The sequence below is a fragment of the Bombus affinis genome, chromosome 11 (assembly GCF_024516045.1).
Source record: "Bombus affinis isolate iyBomAffi1 chromosome 11, iyBomAffi1.2, whole genome shotgun sequence".
NCBI classification, from domain to species: Eukaryota; Metazoa; Arthropoda; class Insecta; order Hymenoptera; family Apidae; genus Bombus; species Bombus affinis.
Window position 1 is genome coordinate 12,048,200 of NC_066354.1, and position 21,199 is coordinate 12,069,398.

The 21,199-nt window shown below is 30.4% G+C and overlaps 4 protein-coding genes across 6 annotated transcripts; 3 read left to right on the forward strand and 1 right to left on the reverse strand.

Moving 5' to 3' along the window:
* Positions 1 to 101: 101 nt before the first annotated feature.
* Positions 102 to 7,214, forward strand: LOC126922142 (chitinase-3-like protein 2). Of its 2 annotated transcripts, none has more exons than XM_050734445.1 (6): positions 102 to 199; positions 1,582 to 1,848; positions 1,977 to 2,258; positions 2,356 to 2,592; positions 2,787 to 3,210; positions 3,290 to 7,214. In XM_050734445.1, exons 1-6 carry the CDS (start codon positions 117 to 119, stop codon positions 3,431 to 3,433), a joined length of 1,437 nt encoding a protein of 478 aa, XP_050590402.1. In that variant the 5' UTR covers positions 102 to 116; the 3' UTR covers positions 3,434 to 7,214. The 2 variants fall into 2 exon arrangements, with proteins under 2 accessions (XP_050590402.1, XP_050590403.1); XM_050734446.1 differs by lacking the exon at positions 102 to 199 and adding an exon at positions 206 to 368.
* A 370-nt stretch (positions 7,215 to 7,584) lies between these two features.
* LOC126922148 (uncharacterized) lies at positions 7,585 to 16,064 on the forward strand. 2 transcript variants are annotated; one of them, XM_050734456.1, is made up of 3 exons: positions 7,585 to 7,728; positions 14,198 to 14,369; positions 14,533 to 16,064. In XM_050734456.1, exons 2-3 carry the CDS (start codon positions 14,202 to 14,204, stop codon positions 15,562 to 15,564), a joined length of 1,200 nt encoding a protein of 399 aa, XP_050590413.1. In that variant the 5' UTR covers positions 7,585 to 7,728; positions 14,198 to 14,201; the 3' UTR covers positions 15,565 to 16,064. The 2 variants fall into 2 exon arrangements, with proteins under 2 accessions (XP_050590413.1, XP_050590414.1); XM_050734457.1 differs by lacking the exon at positions 7,585 to 7,728 and adding an exon at positions 13,574 to 13,760.
* On the reverse strand, positions 8,810 to 15,641 carry LOC126922164 (eukaryotic translation initiation factor 3 subunit J). Its single transcript, XM_050734495.1, has 7 exons — positions 15,627 to 15,641; positions 12,908 to 13,054; positions 12,733 to 12,815; positions 11,975 to 12,088; positions 11,412 to 11,550; positions 9,514 to 9,678; positions 8,810 to 9,079 (listed from the first exon to the last, which is right to left on the reverse strand). Exons 2-7 carry the CDS (start codon positions 12,921 to 12,923, stop codon positions 8,886 to 8,888), a joined length of 711 nt encoding a protein of 236 aa, XP_050590452.1. The 5' UTR covers positions 12,924 to 13,054; positions 15,627 to 15,641; the 3' UTR covers positions 8,810 to 8,885.
* Positions 16,065 to 16,473: 409 nt separating the features above from the next.
* On the forward strand, positions 16,474 to 18,174 carry LOC126922161 (proteasome subunit alpha type-4). Its single transcript, XM_050734489.1, has 3 exons — positions 16,474 to 16,630; positions 17,256 to 17,883; positions 17,962 to 18,174. Exons 1-3 carry the CDS (start codon positions 16,628 to 16,630, stop codon positions 18,102 to 18,104), a joined length of 774 nt encoding a protein of 257 aa, XP_050590446.1. The 5' UTR covers positions 16,474 to 16,627; the 3' UTR covers positions 18,105 to 18,174.
* Positions 18,175 to 21,199: the final 3,025 nt, after the last annotated feature.

Consider the following 21,199-nt stretch of genomic DNA (forward strand, 5'->3'; position numbering starts at 1 on the left):
ATAGTGAATAGAAAAGGTACAAACAAAATGTTATCGTTGAAAGATAAATCCCGAGGAAGTAGATTCTTTCAGATACATGTCGTCGTTCTCATTAACCTACTAGATCGCAGCGCTCTATGGCCAGCGGCCGATTTCGCAAAGTACGCTTTATGACATTAAAAACCTTACCCCCACCGCAAGATTTGTCAGACGTACCTGTGTAAGTATACGACCCTAATCATAACGCATTGGGCGTAGTAATAAAAGTGGTAAGCCACCCTAGAGGACTAGCGTCCTCAAGCGTCAATTTTGACGAACATTGTGCGTTCAATGGTTAACCAAATCCCCGTGCCACAGGCCAAATATGAATTGTTAACAGACGTCCGACAGTAAGTTGCACTTTTTTTTATAGTTAGTTGTCTTTTAATTCCCTTATATTATATGCATGCATGCATGCATGCATGCATGCGTGCATGTGCGCGCTCGTGTGTGCGTGCCTGTGTGTATGTGTGTGTGTGCGCGCGCGCGTGTGTGTGTGTGTATATATATATGACAATCACATAACTCCTATAACAATAATTTGGTTTTCATTTATTTCTTTTTTTCTAATGTGTATAATAAATCTCGTAATTTACATTCACAAATTGATATTAGCAATATATCATTTTCAATGATATCATATTAAGCGTAATACATAATTATTCATAACACTGTTTAGATGCCTTCCCACTACTAGATTTATATATTACAATATAATATTATAAAGTAGTATAGTTTAGATAATTACGCAGAAGAATATGCATGTATAATGTCAATACACATAAATTGAATAAATGATAATAATAAAAATTCCATTTATAAGCACTTTATCTCTTACATAACGTACAGTACCAAATTCCTTATTTCAAAAGTTACAATTGAATATATTGTTAAATACACATATTTGTAAAGTCAGATACTATTGTTAAATTTGGTAAAATTTGATTTAAAAATTTGTAAACATTATATTTTACAGTATTGAAACTGTCATTGATGTCAAATATCTTTTTACTCCACTTAAATAATTCTTTCAATATATTTTTGTAAACCTAAACATTTACAAAAATGGTATATACCTATATCGTCGTAGAAAGTGTAAAATATAAACTTTGCTCATTTTCATTGAATAATATAGTTATATTTATCTTATTTACATTCTCTATATTTACATTTTCCTATATAATATTAAATCTCTTTACAATATCTACTTTTATAGCCTTTTTCTTTTTTTTTTTTTTTGTGTGTAATGAGTCATGTGTGTGGGCATATACGTGAGTATATGTCAAAAGTTACAAATGTGATTATTGATTATCCTATATTTACTATGATACAAGAAGCCTTCATGGTTTGAACTGGTTATAAATGTGCATAAAATAAATTTGAAATTTATGTTTCATGCAACTTCAAGCGTATAAAATTGAAAAATAAATTTGTTATAATGAATTATTAACTGTATTTACTGCACACATTTCTAATATTGTATGAAACATAAGCTTATCTGTATGTATATATATCAATGACTCAAATTTAGAAATTAATATAAATTTTCATATTCTCTTGTAGACCACGTTGGAGAACGCAAGTTCTGTGCTTGGCATTAGTATCTTTGATACTTGGAGTTCTTTTCGTGACACGCGCGTGGTTGGGAATTGTTATCCTTCGCTCTCCAGGAGCGAAGGCACTCGATACAGAAACACTAACAGACGATGCCAAGATTGCTACGTGGTTACGTCGGGCTCGGATGTACGCCGAGTCGACGAAGGAGAACCAGAATGCGGACAGGAACAACAGCATCAGTTCGCCACAACACAACAACACCAATTCCTCAGGGTACTTATATATTTACTGCCCAAAGTATATATGCTTCAAGAGAAAGTTTGCGAACATTGTTATTATCATCAAGAATTAGATATGAGAAAATAATATTGAAGTTATTGAAAAGAGCTTTCTTTCAACAGGCAAATCATTGTCTGTTATTACACCATATCGAGCGACCTGAACACGTTCTGGGAGCTCAGTCCGTCGCACATTGACCCTGATCTTTGTACGCATATTATCGTGGGTTTTGCGGGCGTGGTGAACTGCAGCCTAGATTTGGGCAGTAATTCATCAATCTACGAGGAAGTTATCGCCTTGAAGAAATTACAACCTCAATTAAGGGTCATGATCAGTGCTGGCGGCAGTAATGAGCTCCACTTAGGTTTTTCAGAAATGGTAAAAAATCATGCAAATAGAAAAAGGTAACTGCAGGTTGTTTTTCATTTTAATTGTTCCGTTATAAAGTGCATTGAAAACGCTACATGTTCCTTTTTTTTTTTTTTTTTTTTTTATATATAGATTTATACGGTCCGTTTTAAATGTGACAAAGACATTTGGTTTCGATGGACTCGACTTAGATTGGGAATTTCCTGCATGGCTTGGAGCTGATGAACGGGAAAAACTCCATTTCGTACAATTATTAGAGGAATTACGAAGAGAATTTTACCGCGCTACAAAAACGTTGATTCTTTCTGTTGCAGTAGCTGCTCCACAAGCTATTGTTGATCAAAGCTATATGGTTGCAGAAATGGCAAAGTGAGCGAACATGTTTTTTGTAACATGAGTAATATTAGATAGTTGTACTACTATTCGACAATGGCCAATAATAATTAGAGCTGTTAAGATTATTTAAGAAAAAGTATTTCTTTATGTAACTGTAAAATCAATTCTGTTTATTTATATTTTCGTAAATGTTTATATAAAATTTATCAAATTTTGTTATTATTTAGGTATGTAGATTTTGTGAACTTGATGTCATATGACTACCATTTTTATGTATGGTACTATCCAATTACCGGACTCAATGCACCGCTTTTCTCACATGCTGCTGAATCCGGTTATGTTTCCACTCTAAATGTTAATTATTCGGTTCATTATTGGCTTTCGAAAGGGATGCCAAGAGAAAAGTTAATTGTTGGTATTCCTACTTATGGCCACAGCTATAGACTGGATAATCCGCAGAATCATGATTTACTCGCACCAGCAAATGGTTTTGGAGAATTGGGGAAGATGGGTTTCGTTTCTTATCCTACAGTTTGCGAGTTCCTTCAGAACGGCGCAAAGAGCGTTTTCGAACATGAAAGCAAGGTTCCCTATGCCTATAAAGACAGAGAATGGATCTCATATGATGATGTTAAAAGTGTTTGCAATAAGGCATGTACATATACTACTCTTACTTTCTAAGCCCACTCAGGGACCAAACATATTCTAATTACTATGCACTATGTTTTAGGCTGAATGGATCCGTGCGAATAATTTTGGAGGAGCAATGATATTATCCTTAAATGTTGATGATTGGAATAATACATGTAAATTCAATGAAAGCTTTCCTTTAACTCGTACTGTTAGCAAGATTCTCAGGTATCAAGTCGATTAATCCGTTTTCGTTTGTCTCTTCTTTACATTCCAAACAGAGATATCGCATTCCTTGAAAAGTATTTGATCGATCAAATCGAAACTGCTTCTTCTTAATTTCTTACAGTGTCATAAAATATCGTTAGCTCTTGAAAGAATACTTCTTTTCTTGTCTTTTTTCAAAATAATTTAATTGCAATTTGCAATTGTTTGCAATATCATAAAGTACAACTATAATTTTAATTCAAAGCTATTAAATTAAACATACACGTATTTATTTATTATTATTAAAACATAGTATAATTCATTTATAAATATATAGGAAGAAATTAAAGATAAATAATAGAATATTTATTAGTCATATTTATTAGACAGTAATAGTCATATCTAAATCAAAGTTCTTTAGAAACTTTCTTGATGATCGGATATGATACTGTATGGCCGAATCACTCATAGGTATACTTCTGTTATGAAATTCCAGAGTGCAAAAATATGTATATCCTGGATTTTAACAGCAGTTACCCTCGTTATCTACACTCCTTGGCCAGGTATTTGTATTTTTTAGGCTGATGCAATATTGATTTGCCCGTTAACTTCAAATTTTCTTTCTATATCTTTTTCCAAACAATTCTTCAACGTCCGATAGCTATCGCTATTTATCAGACATCTGGATTGCACTTTTCTACACGTAGTCTCACTTGCCATACACAGCCCGATAATGATCTCCTCTTTTACCCTCTCCCACCCCTTCTCCCCGTCCCATTGCTCTGTCCCATAGATCCATACAAAAGCAAGATGGTATCGGACCAACTGCTTTCGGCGATCTTTAACGCGCATCGTCGCCAACACATATGTACATGTATACGAAAGGAACATTAAGGAGGGAAATTACTCTCCTATCTAGCCTTGTACAAATTGTTACCAAGTGCACCCTATTAATTATGGTTAACAATTATTTAACAATTATTTACATTGTATTTATTCATTTCCATTTTACTTGTTTTGTTTGAAATATAATTTATTTTGTAATATAAATTTGTTTTCTTTTTTACATATATTAGTAGATATTAATCAAAAAACTTATGTTAAGGTAGGAAATAAAGAAACTAAATAGTACATTATTAATTGATAATTTTGCGCGGATTCCGAGGATTAACATTTCAATGATTTGGAAAGTTCAAATTTTGAAATTAATGATATTTAATTATTATGTAAACTGAATCGTTCAACGTTACTACCTCGAAAAGATTTTTGTGATTTTTCAGTTAAAAGTTAGTATTATAATTTAAACGAACTTTCTAATAAACAAATAAGTGGTAGTTTATTAATTTAATATCATCTCTGGCAATTTTCGTCAAACTTTCATTGCATCAAGAAAACTTCTACTGATGCACACAAAAATCAAAAAAGCTGGTTATTGTAAAGTTTATGCTAGCTCCTTATCTTTTAAAAGCCAGCGTCTGGAAACTTTGACTTCAAAATGTTTGAATTTCACGACTGTTCAAAGGCTTTAATATTCTTGGATAGATGTTGAATTTACCGTATTTACTCTTTTCAGTTTTATTCTTTTTTATCTGTTACTTATCATCATAATAAACGTAACAAGTGTTTTAGAAGATGCCTTGTAATAGGAGTTGTTAAAAGAAATTAATTCGTGTTTTTAAATTTACAAATGTAAAGCAGCAACTTAAAGTATGTACTTAATTATCATTTAAAATTATTAAATATGATTCCTCTATTATAGATACGTATTATCATGATAATTACTGTTAATTAAATCGAGTTGCATTTCAACATAATTTATAATATAGATATGTCGGGTTCACATTATGATTAGGGTTAGGGGCGTGTAACGAATCTTCATTTGGATTAGACATTGTTGTTATGCAATAGAGAAGATATTTACTAGTACAAATATGATTATTAGTACAGGTGTGGATATTACAGAGTTGACAAGTAACCGCGTTGATTACACACTAACGACAATGGTCTTAGGTTCGATAAAGAATCCGCGGTCAACGGGATAACAAATGTACTTTCTTCCAAAGTCTAAGTCGGACTCGATTTACTTGTCTACGATACTAGTATTACTAAGAAGACGTTGTGTAATTCGCTAATGAGACCTCACGAGAGAATGACTTTCCTGCACGACGATGATGCTGCAGAGGAAAAAACATTAACGGGGTGTGTCTAAGGACACGAGATCATCGGATTCGCCGAGGAAAGCCTTCGTTCGGAAAACGAGGGAATTGGACGTTGCTGTTAATTGGTTAATTTCTACGTCGGTGGTTGAAGAAGGATGCTAACCACCCTTGAGAGAGAGAGAGAGAGAGAGTTGCCAGCAGGATGCATCGTACGTGAGAATTTTTGTCTCTGTTTGATTATTTGTCTTCAGTTTGAAGAACCTTAGCTAAATAAATCCTAAGATTTGTAGCGGGTCCTTAGGCTAGCTGGAAATATACTGCGAAGATGTATCGACATCAGGCAATCATCTTGTCCGAAGAATGGGGTCTTTGTGTAGCGAGCCACGGGACAGAAACCGTTGAAGTGTTTCAACTGTCGCGTGCCGCTGCAATTATATTTTTTTAAGGAGAGCTATACGATTACTCCATACCTTTGTTAGGTAAAGCGTTCATCCCGTGACCGCGGCTACGTTTAGCGACTGGTTGTGTCACCTGGTGTTCAAGCTCATTGTCACAAATCCCGGGCAAACATAATCGGATTAAATCGTAAACAATTACTTAAGTACGGCTTATGATAAGAATCTAGACTAAAGTATTGAGATTTTCCCAAGGATTGCAAAGAAAAGGCCCCGATTGTCCTCTCATCTCCGACAGATATAAAATATCTTTTTTATTGATTTAAGTATTGGTAAAAGATGTTGAAATATAGGAAATATTCGAATATCTCAATAACACATTACAATTTTCTATATATTAAAATTTTTAATATTCGTTGAAAGTTAAAAGAAGAAAAATAATTAACAGAGAATGATATTTTTTAATTATACATTACCAAATCGAATATAGATATGTTAAGTTTTATATAGAAATGTATTTTTAATTTCAACGAAAGTAAAAGCATAATTTGAGCGATATTAATCATTTTAGAAGTATAGAAATGATCTTTTTTCTCTTTTATTAGATTTTTTAAACTTTGCCTCTAATTATATAATCAAACTATCATAATGTGCCATGGTATCGTAAAAAAAAAAAAGAAAAAAAAGAAAAAAAAGAAAAAAAGAAAAAAAAAGAAAAGAATAGCATTACGTTAAATCGGAAACATATTTATTGCACTCAAATTCATAAATTGATTGCAATGAAGTTGTTTATCGGAATAAGAATTAAAACTGTCATGTATCATTTATTTAATATTAATATTAAAAGATATATTGTTAAAAATTATTGCAATAAAACTAAGAAAAACAGACAGACTGCAGCATAACAAAAATTAGTTTATTCTAAACAAAATCAAGCAGATCTAATGGAATATGTGAAACGAAGAAAGATTTAGCGTTTAATTTACTCATAAAGGGATAGAACAAGCATGTTAACAAGTGATGTTTATTATTGAGAGAACAAAAAATGAAACGATATTCTTAGTTTATCGTAAAATATGCCGTATTCTCTTAGTTTTACTGCGGTAAATATAAAGAATTCTATAAGATAGTTTTAAGCGTCAGAACTTCGTCCATGTTCGAATAGAATTTTTGACTAATAAGTATGTATGTAATTTTTTCATTTCACTATGCATATCTTCTATCCATGTAATGAGAATGCTTAATAAAAAGTACTATTGAATTATTTCGATTTTCAATTTTCCTCACATTTTTCGAAGATGAAGATTTTAACAAGCTTTTTCCAAACAAAGTATATTATTTCTATAAAGTATTATTTCAACAATACCATATATTGCGAAAACAATAGTCATATAATCGTACGTGCATATTTGTTGATATAAAACTATAAGAAACCGTTCTATATATACATATGTAGTTTCCTGTACGAGAAGATTATTGAAGCATGCGCATAAAATTCGTTCCGAAGGATGGATCCCCACGATCAACAAGTTATCCTACTCTTCACCGAATCATTCAGTTCTTCCGCAACGCTCGTGGCATGAACATTGCGTCACCGTTGTCTTCATAATATTCTATTGTATTTCCTCGGTATCCGATTTTCATTATCGCTATACAGTTTACGTTGATTATAATTAGTTCATAAGTTAACAAACTAAACGTGACTAAATTTGTTGGCTTCAATATATATTGAAGATTATCAATTTTTTCGAAACTATTAATAGTTTGAATCAATCGGGGTAAGTAGTAATGTAGTTTCTTTTCAATTATATTTAAAACATATTAATACTTTGCGTTAATCTGTCTTTACATCCCATCGATGTACTATGTATATTCATTTCTCTTTTCTTTTCTTTTTCCTTTCTTTCTTTAAAGTGTTATATATATATATATATATATATATATATATATATATATATATATATATATATATATATTTTTTTACGCACACACATGCGCGCGCGCGCATCCGCACACACACACATACCCACACACGAAATGTATAATATATATTATATACACAGGATATTTCGTTTAACTGGAAACGACAGAATATCTCACGAGGCATTAAAGTTATCAGAAGAATGTCTTAACGAAAGTTGTTCGGTTCGAGGAGGAACATCATATGGATGAAATTATTTTTTTGCAGATCGAGCAGTGGAGGAGATTTTAGGGCCAACTTCATTTTTTCAAACAGGACCATACATTTTTAATACATTAATCGACCCATCTCGGCATTCCCCGTAGAAAAGTATTAGCCTGTTTATGCCGAAAAATTATTAGTTTGAGGAATATTTCAACTTTAAATTGTCAAATTTAACGTACGGAGGACAAAAACAATGTAAACACAGGAATACCGCTCCGCGTCTTTCTTTGTCTTCCATACATTATATTTGACACATTAAAGTTAAAATATCTCCCAAACTAATAATTTTTCGACATAAACAGGCTAATACCTTTTTTATGGGGAATGCCGAGATGGGTCGATCAATGTGTTAAAAATATATGGTTCCGTTTGAAAAAACGAAGTTGACCTTAAAATCTCCTCCACTACTAGATTTGCAAAAAAAAATAATTTCATCCATATGATGCTCCTTCTCGAACCAAGCAACTTTCGTTAAAACATTATTTTGATAAAATTAATGCCTCGTGAGATATTCTGTTGTTTCCACTATTCAAACGAAATATCCTGTATAACATGAAATTTTAAAAACTATTTGACGTAATGTTTAATATTGTAACCATTCTCGAACCAAGAAATAAAGAGAATGAAAATTCAAATATAAAGAGAGAATAAAGGATATAAAATTTGCAAAAATGTTAATAACCACTTGCTTGTATTTAGGCGACTAGAAAAGGAATTAGGGAATAATAAGAATATGGGATGAGAAGGTCGCTACATGAAATCGTCATAGTCATCGTAAACATAGTCGCCGTATTCGCTCAAAAGAGTGTTGTCATCTTCGATTTTCAGTTTTGCTTTTCCCTTGCCCTTGTTCTTTTTCGCCTTTTCTCCTTTCTCGATTTTCTGCTTCTCAATCAACAAATTATCGATCAACGTTTTAACTTTCTTCAAATGCGCTGAGGATACTGTAAACAAGATTAATATAATATACCATATCTATCATTAAATTAATATTTTAAGCATACTAAAAAGCAATATGCATTTATGAAATCGATCGTTTGCTTTATTAAAGTATATTAATTTATTTGATATTAGTTTACAGTGAAGATGAAATAAATTTAATTAATAATAATTAAATAAATTTAATAAATAAATTTAATTAAATTTATTAAATAAATTTAATTAATTTAAGAAGAAAAAATTAAATTAATTGAGATTAATTTTATGATGGAGAAGTGAATTTATAAAAGAAATAATTTATTGAAATTGAATTTTTTAAATATATAGCCTTTTGTTAATTGTTATGATGTTATGATGTCTGTTCCCGTGCAGACACAGTAGCGAGGATAGATGGCACAAAGATATTGGATTCTTTTATATTTTAATATAACGTACTTACAATTGAGAGCAACAGATTTAATAAGTTCTTCCCCGAACGGAGGAAACTCAGCATTTTTGGCAAGTTGACTTAGCTTTTGTGTAAGTACACTTCCATACTGCTCAAATTCTTCTTTTGTGCTAGGTACTGTCGTATCTAGACTCAAAGCAGGTTCTTCTGTTACACCTAAGGGAAAAATTTCGAATTATAATTTCTAATAAGATAATTACAGCTGTTTTTACTAATAATTTTTATTATAAAAATTATTAGACGATGAGTGGATATAATACTAATTACATTGATTTACATTCGTCTATTTTTCACAACTTAATTATTCAAACTGGACCAATAGCGATAAAAGTAGTGCTTGTTCGTTTAATATTAAAAATTTACATACAGAATGATATTTTCAAATATATTCCTTATGTAGGCGAGATATTACCTATAACTTTAATTCTACGAGATTTTACCTTCGAGTAAACAAATAATTTTAAACATTCATCATATCGGTGTTTTTAGAAAACGTATAGTATATTGTTATTAAAATTAAACATTTATCAGGAACGGTACGGGAGATTAAATGTTGATAAATAAGACACGTCTGCATTATATTTTTATGAAATAGAAGTGTTTATTTTTTATACAATAACAATTCTGCATTTTCCTCAAAGATTATATTAAATAATTTAGATACATGATTTACATCTCTGGTACAGTTCCTGACACAAACTTAATCTTTTTAACTGGATTAAATGTAAAAATATGAGAATGTTCAATAGTTAACAATTGACTATTTTAATTACAGTAGCAAGTATAGTATCCAGGAATTTAAATACAACTCAAAATTTGTTTAAGTTTTTACAGCAACATAATGGAAACGGAACACTTTAAGCATATAAAAGTTACTCAGAATTTTTTATAACTATTTTACTGTATGTACAATTTTAATTTATATAAAAAATACTTCATATTGTCCTTTTAAGAATGAGAAAATTGTTAGAAATTTTATGTTATGTATATATAGTTATTTTTTACTAAATGGAATGTATTTAAAAATTACATAATAATTATTTTGATTTTTACACCAATAACACTTAATACTGGCAAAATATACTGTATATTAGTTTATGAAAGATAAAGCTTTAAAACATAATTAAGCCATTAAAAATTTGCATTAAGCCATGAATGTGGAATCAACTCTTTGCGATCCAATTATTAAATCTTGAGCAAATACAATATCTGAAGTAAAATATTTCTTCTAAATCGTAACTGTGAAAGAAATAAAACACATTTCAAAAATATAATATTCACATTAAGTTTCAATTATCTTAATTTAAAGAGTTATATTTAGGATTTAAACATTTAGATCTAAATGCAAGAGCTTTCATAATTAAAACGATATTAGATTCGGCAACTAACTTAATATCAATTAAGAACTTTAGGAGATTCAATGATAAGGAAAAGCTTATAGATGCGTCTCGAAATTTGAATCTAAACTTAAAATTAAACAAAGTTATGAAACAAATAAAAATAACAATGCTCATACTTAAACACATACGTTATTAATCTAATATACTTTACTGTGCTATAGTTTAGATCTGTGTCAATTTTAAGTAAAATCACAAAATAGTTCATAGCTTTGCGGTAGCAAGATCAAATATTTAAAAAACAAAGTAATACATACTTCCTAATTCCTTGTAAGTAAAGTACTAATTCTAATACTTTTAAGAAAGATAGCGTTATCTTTGCCTTATTAAATATTAATGAAATGACTACATACTTTCATAAGTTATTTAAAATTCGTATTATTAAATAAAAATAGGAGTGCAAAGAGTTAATAAGTAAAAGTTTTTAGTGAAGTCATTTCTTCTCAGTTTTGTGCGGCTTGCGATGAGAAAAATCAACAAGGTTGGACAAACCGAAAGTCTCCATGGCAAGGCGTAAATCAGCTTCTTCTTGGAGCCTTTGACGCCTTATTTGTTCCGCTCTCCTCTCTTCTGGCGTTAATGCTTCCTCCTTTTCTTTAGCTTTCCTTTCTGCCTCTGCTTTTGCCTTTTTCTATAATTAACAAAATTAGAAATGCTTGTCTTATTAATATAATAAACGCTCTAAGTTTCTTTACATACATACTAACTAACAGAAATTAGGTAAACAAAAACATACAATAAAAATTGTAAATTTTTATTCTTATATATATATATATATAGAGAGAGAGAGAGAGAGTATCCCTACAATAACGTTACGACTGGGAAAAAGAGTGTTCATGAAAGATTAAGTTTAAAATGCGCAATAATGTTTATGCATATGCCTCGTTTTTCCCAAGGGAACAATTCTTTTTCCGCCTGTATCTTACTTGTATAATGTGAAAATAAACAGAAAATAATAAACAAACAATCAAATAAATGGACATTAAATTTTACTTTAACATAAATTACTTTAGGAAAACATATTTAAAAAAATTTAATCGAAAGAAAAGTTATACCTCACGCTCTTCAATTCTTTCTGCCAAAGCTTTCTTTGGCTTTGGTTTAGCCTTAGGCACTTCTGCAGGTTTTTCTATATCCTTCTTTTCTTCCTCGACATCTTCCCAGCTATCCTGTTGATTGATTATTTCTTGAAATCATCGTACAAGCACTTCATTTTCTAACATATATATTTAATTCTATTTTAATCTTATATTTCTTCCTACAATAATTTATATATATCAATAAAATATCTTTACAAAATAATTTGTATCCTACATGATCCGGAATATGTTCTGACAGTTCCCGCCATTATCATATCTTACATAATCATGACATAATTAAATTTAATTTTATTTAAAATTGAAAATTATGCTACATTTAAGCATCATGTAACTGTATCTATGACATTAATTTAAAACTGAGGTAAACTTAGGATCGATTCATCTCCGATATGTAGAATCCAATTTAAAAATACCTACAACACGTTAGTAATAAATTCCAAATTTCTATAATTATTCATTATCAAACGTAAACGTAAATTTCAATTTAAATGCATTTCACTCGTCTTAAAATTCTAATTTTGGTTTCAATGTTTATACAATTAAAATTCAAGAACAAACTTCAAATCTGTTCAACAATAATCAATTATCGCGCTATTCGACTCATGTTGACTAGCTCGATGAAAGGTTAACCATACTCATGGTGTGTCGTCTGAACGGAAGATTTTGAAAATCGTATGCACAAAATTAGAATAAGAAAGCCAGTAACACAGAACCTTGACATCCTCGTCCTCGTCTTCGCCCTCCCACTTGTTGGATCTGATAGCGAGGTCGAATTTTGCCTCAGCGTTTTCGACATCTGTAAAAGTTGAAGGTTAAAATGGTTTCGTAGTTTCGATTAAAGGTACAATCGCATAACAATAAAATGTCGGAAAATCGATTTGTACATACCCCACTCGTCATCCATGGTGCGGATTTTGGATTATTTGCGCACGATTTCGTTCGTAAATGAAACAAAACCTCCTCGAACTAACGTGGTCGAACAGATCACGACTGGAATCAAGCGAGCCATACTGTGCGAGGAAAGCGTGTGCCTTTCTTGCGAGATAGTGGTGGTGTGAAACATAAATTACGTATGTTAGAGATTGGATACCCCGTATTAAAAATAGTACCAAACGAAATGATTATTTAGGGATTGCTATTATCATTTCCATTAGCAAGTTTTTGCAACGGAAATTAGTAATAGGTGGACATAGTAATAATATATAATAGCAATAATTTGTTTTAAAGTTTGTTTTAAAGTATTTGTTTTAAAGTTTTAAATTCTAAAAAAAGAGTTGTTTATTAATTTCTATTCACTTATTTTCGTATTTAATATATGAGATATTATTAATTCTATTGCTTTTCCCTTTCCTTTTGTAAAATGATAACATTTTGTATAACACATTTATACATCGTGAAACAGATGCACATAGATCTATGGAAATTCGTTTCTCTGTAATTAATATATTCGCAAAATTTACGCTAGTTCATGACAAATTATTTATAATTTATATTTATAAGGCTAAAATTTGCTAAAAATTTGTTTCGGTATTAAAGATTGTCGTCATACTGCGAAGTTTTGTCATAGGGGGACTGCCTTTTAAACGCTCTTTCGTTGAAAATTATGTACACGTTTGAATTATACGTTACGGATTCAAAATTTAGATTAAAACAATATGTGATGTATGTAGATACATGTATTGTGATATGAGTAGTAATACAGCTGCGCGATTTTGCAAGTGATATACTTTTAATACAATAGGCAAGTAAATTTAAAATATTATTGCCTAAACAATTTGCGGCAGTTGCAAGAAGATCGAGAAGACCGCATTATTTTACAGTTATTTAAAAGTATTTTATATATTAAGCTTGAAAATAAATTAAAAATTATATTTTAAATAAGATCACGTACGTAACGTTGAACATAAAAGTTATTTACGAATTAGAATATAATAAATTCTATTATTAATACAGAAATTTAAACTTATAATTTTCCCTCCTTTGAGTGGCCATTTTTATTAACGATAACTGTTATATTTTTTTTAATTAGTTGTATTGTCAACCAATCGATCATAAAAAATAAAGATACGACATGATACTGTTGACAATACAAGATGACATCGAAAACTTTCTCTTTATATATAAATATACGTACTGGTTTTATAATTATATAATAATTTTTATTTTTTTTGTTCTTAGAAAAATGAATGACATGGAGGTTTACATTACTTGCCCATACAACAAATGTCATCGTATTAGAAAGTCTAGATTTCAAATTCATATAACAAAATGTGCCAAAAATTACCCGAAAGATTACAAGGTTATTTGTAAATACGATAGAACACACTTATTAGATCCGCAAGAGTATGAGGTAAATTAGAAAACATTTTTACACGCCCTTTCTTATAAATTTTTATATTTCATTCTTGTTATTCCTACTTAACCATTTGTGTTACCCAATAGAACAATTTAATATCTGACAAGTGAAATTATTAATTCTTAGATTCTAATGTTAGTATAATTTATTTTTATAGCACCATTTGTTAGTATGTCCATCAAGTGGAGATGTAAAAAGTAAGGAAATCATGTTAGAATCAAATGAAGACGTTCAGATAGTTCCAGTAGAAAGAGTACCACCTACGATAAAAACTAATACAAAGGCTGAAGACTGGACTGGAAACAATAAATCATATGATCCGCTAGCTGCGACAGAAAATAGAGATGTAATTAGAGGGGCGATTGCTATGTCAAAATCAAAGAAGAAACAGTTTAAACAATATGAAAGAGAGAGGATGTCTCTTCTCCAAAGGACTAACAGCAACGCTAGCAGCAGCACTAGCACCAACACGGCTACCACAAGGAAGAAAGTAGACATTGAACAACCATTGCAGCCACCTAAACAACTTTCTAAAGCAATGTTACGTGATGGAGATTTTGCTAATAATCTCATTTCTAAGTTAGGCAAATTGAAAACAGAGGAAAGCGATGGGAAGAAGGGAACAAAGAGTAATTCATCGAAAAGAGAAGATGTTTCCGTTCTAAGTAATAATAGCAATAAGATGGCAGATTCTGAAAAAAATTGCTTGAAAAATAATACTATTGATACAAGTGCTGATATAGGTATCGCTTCTTCAACTGTAAATAATAGTTTTAGTCAAAAAGAAAAAGAAAATATTCCTAATGAAGGAAACAATGCTGCTGCATTATATAAAGATATTTTTGAGGTTAATAAAGGTGTTTCAGATGTAGAAAGTGATCCTAAAATAAGTGTAATTTCTCAAGGAAATAATTCTGAAACACAAGGAAACGATAAAAAGGATAATATTAAAAAAAATAATTCTCAACCAAAGTTAAGCAAACAAGGTAGCTCTAACTCTCAAAATATTGTTTCGTGCAATACAAAAATAGCAGCAAAACTCTATGGGGAAGCAAAAAAGATTAGTACTGGGAGAGGATTCACTAGAATTTATCAGCATTTGAACTCTAATATGAAAGTGGGAGAAGAAGGAGAAGGGGGAAAAATGACACAAGATTTAGCTTCTGACTACGGTTATGACAAACAATAGAAAATACTTTAATAATGTGCTTAATTTCGTTATTTCCGTTATTAACGCTCTTAACGTATTACCTTATGAAATTCTTTTTTCTTTTTACGATGTTACGATACGGAGCAATTCCTTTTCCTTCTTAAAATGTTTAATATGATTTTTAAGAATTAACGATGAAGCTATATATATATATATATATATATAGTTTCCATAAAGTTCCTTTTTCTTTTGTAATCGTAAAATGTCGGCATTTCGTTTTCCTTTTCTTTCTTTTTTATTATTAGATTCGTTTTAAAACTTAATAAAGCCTTCGAAAACCATGATAATTAAAATGATTACGAATCTCGATTGGAAAATTACAGTATTATGCAAACTAAATATGTACAAATGATGTATTTTTATAATACAATTGTTAATTCGACTTTTAATAGTGACAAAATATTATTCGCTAGAAAAGTACTGATGATAATTCAGTTTATATATTTTTTTAAATTAAATATATTTTTACGCAACAACAATTACTATAATGTTTAATTACAAAACCTCCTAATCCACATCAAAATAATTGAAAGTAAATTACTGATTTTATCGTAAAAATTTCACTAAGTAAATATTTGTGAAAAGAAGATAGCAAAAGGTAAGTAAATTATTTAATATAAATATAATTTTTACATACATCATAGAATTAAAAAATGTATCTTTATTATATATATATATACACACATAATCTATCTAATTTATGCTATATGTATATAATACATTTATACTATATATATATATACTATATATTTATACTATATACATCTAATATATAGTATAAAATAAATAGATTATGAGCGTATGTCCTCAATTGATTTGTTTTATTATATTATATTTATTACATTTATTCTATACTAATGCCAGTCTTATTATAGAACACATTTACATTGATGTGAAATCCTGTCAACTTCCAGAACAAACTGTTGTGTGTTCTGAAGTTCTTCAAAAAGCCGACTTGTACAAATCGTTTCTTATTGCTGGTGTCAATTTCTCAATTTTATTTGTCATAATATTGTATCTACCGTACTAAAAGTTTCACATAATGGTAAATATAGAGAAGTATTAATTTAGTATTATTTATTGTAATTTTCATTAACCTTTTAGGTGTCTTTCTATTAAAATTTGGAGGTTACATAAATTGCATTGTCATTCATTAATAACGAAATAATATATATAATAATAGTATTAGGATATTATATGTAAATTTGTTTTATTAAATGTGTTTTTATGTTTAAAAAATTTGTTCATTTCTTCATAGAAATTTATTCATTATTGCTTATAAATTGCTATTGTTAAAACTTGAATGATCATCATCATAAAGTTAATTTGATGAAGTTTATTAATTAATTAATTAATTAATTAATTTATTTATTCACATCATATATGGACACATCGTTTATATTATTATACTATGTTCTTATTAAATTGAGTATTTCAAGTTTTTATCTATATTGAGTGTTTTAAGTTTGTTTAGGTGGTATTTTTTAGGTTACATAAATTCATATTTACAAGTTGAAGTAGAATATAACAGGGCTATATTGTTTTAGAATCTATAAAAAATTTAAGCAATATTGCTCAATAGTAGAAACATCAGTTTCAAAAGATTATGAAATTTAAAAATATAATATTGACATTTTTAACTCATATCTAATTCCTTTTTATGCAAACAGGCACGCAGATATGATACACGCACAACAATCTTTTCTCCTGAGGGTCGTCTTTATCAAGTAGAATATGCAATGGAAGCTATAAGTCATGCAGGTACTTGCCTTGGCATTTTAGCAACTGACGGTGTTCTACTTGTGGCGGAAAGACGTAATATAAACAAATTGTTGGATGAAGTATATTATTCTGAAAAGATCTACAAACTTAATGATGACATTGTCTGTTCTGTTGCTGGTATCACTTCTGATGCTAATGTATTAACAAATGAATTACGTTTAATTGCACAACGATATTTACTGCAATATGGAGAGCCTATTCCTTGTGAGCAACTTGTGTCTTGGCTTTGTGATGTGAAGCAAGCGTATACACAATATGGAGGAAAAAGGCCTTTTGGTGTTTCCATCTTATATATGGGATGGGACAAGCATTATGGATACCAATTGTATCAATCAGATCCAAGTGGGAATTATGGAGGCTGGAAAGCAACTTGTATCGGACATAATTCTGCTGCTGCGGTATCATCGTTAAAGCAGGAATACGATAATAACAATATTACATTAGATGAAGCAAAAGCACTGGCTATAAAAGTGCTATCTAAGACTTTAGATTTGAATAAGTTGTCAGGAGACAAAGGTAAATGTATATAATTTAAATGTAGTTTCATAAATATAAAATTGTGTAATATTTTAACTACTTTTTATTTTATTTCAGTGGAAATGGTCACCCTAATAAGAGAAAACGATAAAACTATTACAAGGATCCTTCCTACGAGTGAAGTTGATGCTTTAATTGCAGAACACGATCGCTTAGAAGCACTTGCTGAACAAGCAAAGAAAGAGAAACAGAAATTATAAAAATAACCATATCTTCTACTTGTACTTTTTCTTATATTTTCTTGTTTAATAATATTATCTTGAAATTCTATGAATTGTCTTATACAGTTTCCAATCCTTATACCGAATATAATGTCAATATCCTTTTACGCAACATTACATTGTACCAAAGAGAAAGTATACGAGACAGAAATAATGAATAATAATGTACAAATTAATAAGTTTCCTATACGAGCATCATAGTTAATTCATTAATTTGATCTTTCTTTCTCTCTCTCTCTTTCTCTCTCTTTTTTTTTCTTTAAATCAAAAGAACAACTGGTTTATGTTTTAACCGAGTAATTGTTATAAAGAAATATATCTTCGAAAAGTATATTAGAACAACAGGTACAACACAGAAGTCCACCACAAATCAGAGAACGCAGGGAAAGAAGTATTTACCTTATAACAAATATTGAAAAAGAATGAAAAATTGATACAGCAGATAGAGACACCTGTAACACTATAACAGCCCATACGGATAAAGATTTTTATTATAAAAAATTAAGCGATTAGATTAATAAACATATGTTTATGGTGCCTATGTTAACTGGGATAAGATAAAAAAATTGAAAAAGATGGAAAAAAAAAGTTATGAGTCGAGTCATATTGACCAGGCTGTCACTGCGGTCCCACTCCCGGGCGCGATCCCGCTACTGCCCGCCACGGAGACTTTTGGCTGCTGGGTTTCCCCCCTGACCCGTTTCGCCTCTCCCTAGCCAACCTGGGCATCCTGGATTCCTCGACAGGATGTCCATATTGATGGCGAGCTTAGCGCGGACGCCCAGTCAACGTGAGTCCCGCACCAACAGGAACCCCCGCTCTCAGACCCTCCATCATAACTAGCCTCCGAGTAGCCGGATTACAGGAGCCGCCACACTCCCAGCTGACAACCTTCGCTACTATTTGTCTATTTGAAATAAATTTTTGACATATTTCTCACGAAGAAGGATATTTTAACGAAATGTTCTCGAAATTATATATCTTAGAAATTTGAAATCAAACGACGGCTTAGCTGAATCTAATTTCGCGACTTAAATATAAATGATAAACCTTTCAGGAAATAAATATGGCGGATCACATGTGCATATATATATGCGCACGTTTGTCAAGGAGTGTACCGAATGATTTGTATAGAGTATCGTGCGTCGGTAAAGGAGTATATAGGTTGATAATAGAACTACTGTCGGTAATGTTATTGAACGAGTAAAAAAGAATTCCTTGTTATGTACAGGAAGAGTGGCATAAACACATAACAAAGGTAATAACATGTGCAATATATTTATAAGATCACATTACGATAGTTAATTGCAACATAACATACATCGAAAATTATAACGGAGTAACCGCGCATATAATAAAATATTTATCGGGAATGAATTTGTTAGGCATATACATTGCGATTTCGATATAAAATTGTGAAATCACCTCTATCGGCTTTCGCCGTTTGCAACCTTGTACAGAGTTTTTCCTATTTTCTACCCTTTGTTTCCTAAACGTTCTTAAGTCTATTCGTTTAAACGGAAGGCTCTTATTTTTAATATTTTTTTTATATAAAATAATATATTGCCTTAACTTGCTCTTTATCGATTATTAACAATATTTCTGGATATTCCATTGCACGTTGTGCATTGTTAATAGAATTCTAATCTTACGAAATTTTTCGATTTAATTCTACAGGTACTACACACACACACACACACACGCGCGCGCGCGCGCGCACGCACACCTATGTGTATGTATATGTTATATATCAGTGTATGTAAATCTATAACATAATATTGTGTGTATATGTATACTATATAAATAACATAAATATGAATCTTGTATCAAAGTAAATAAATTCGTAGGATTATAATTTATAGACGTAGGATTATAATTTACGCGGAACGGGTTAGAGATACAGAGACGAACTGTTGGATGGTTAAATGGGGAATAAAACTGGATCTTCTTGTCGTTGAACCGCTTTCAACGATTTGAATAGCGTGAGAGGGTAAAAGAAGAATAAAACGACAAGGTTGCGCGTTCGTATTATGAAACGGTCGAAACGCACGTATCCGTTACATAAATTTTATTACTATTACACAAACTACGATTACTTCGCATAGCTACGATTTTGTCGAAAAATTGCAATTTTATATTTTTTTAATTCATTCCACTTTTAAACGCAAAGTTCGTGGTTGGAAAGCAGATTGAAATCTCCTTATATTATTATAAAGGTATTATATATGGTATGATGTTTTATAAATTTTATTGTAGATGAAAGGTAGCTATACTACTCGTGAACTATTCGTGAAACGAGGAAGATACGAGGCGAAATATCTCGTTCGCCATTTTTCAACATATAATGTCAATGTTTCGAAATACCTCTAAACATCTGTCGAGAGAAGTAGAACGTGAGAAATATAAAAAAGCTGAAAAAATATAAAGAGGTTCTGATGTTAGCCTTAACTGGTCTTAACAATAATGTTCTCGATTAGGAAGTAGCGTTCCGATTTAAAAGGTAAACCCTTAGAAGAAGACCTTGTTTTACCTTTTAACTATTATAGAAGGTCGTAATTTTCATTATTATAGAAAAGCACTTATAACCACTTTCTTTATATTTATTAGCCACATTCTGTGTAATTTCGCATTTCCAAAATTCTTATAAATTCACAATAATCGTCAGTGTAGTTTTGTTGCAATTTTGTTTTTCATAATTTTCAAAAGTGAATGATCTTTCTAACGTTTAAGGATATTTCAAGCCTTTCACTTGCTGCCAATTAAATATAATAACTAAACTGCGGATTTTCATGGATTTATAGGAAATTTGAAAGTGGAAAATTGTACAGAATGCGCGTAATATGAAAAAGACTATATAAGAAGATATCAAAAGTATAGTGTTTTCTATGATACTTGATAGGTTCTTTCCATTTTCTTACTCATATTCTTTATTTTTTAAATTCTATTCTGAAAAATATGAATTTGGATAAAAATTCACGTTCTAGTTATGACAATTTCGCTTTTCACACCGAAGATGGATTATGCTTCTAATGTTTAAAGGTATCTCGTACTTTCTATAATAAAACCCCTGCCAG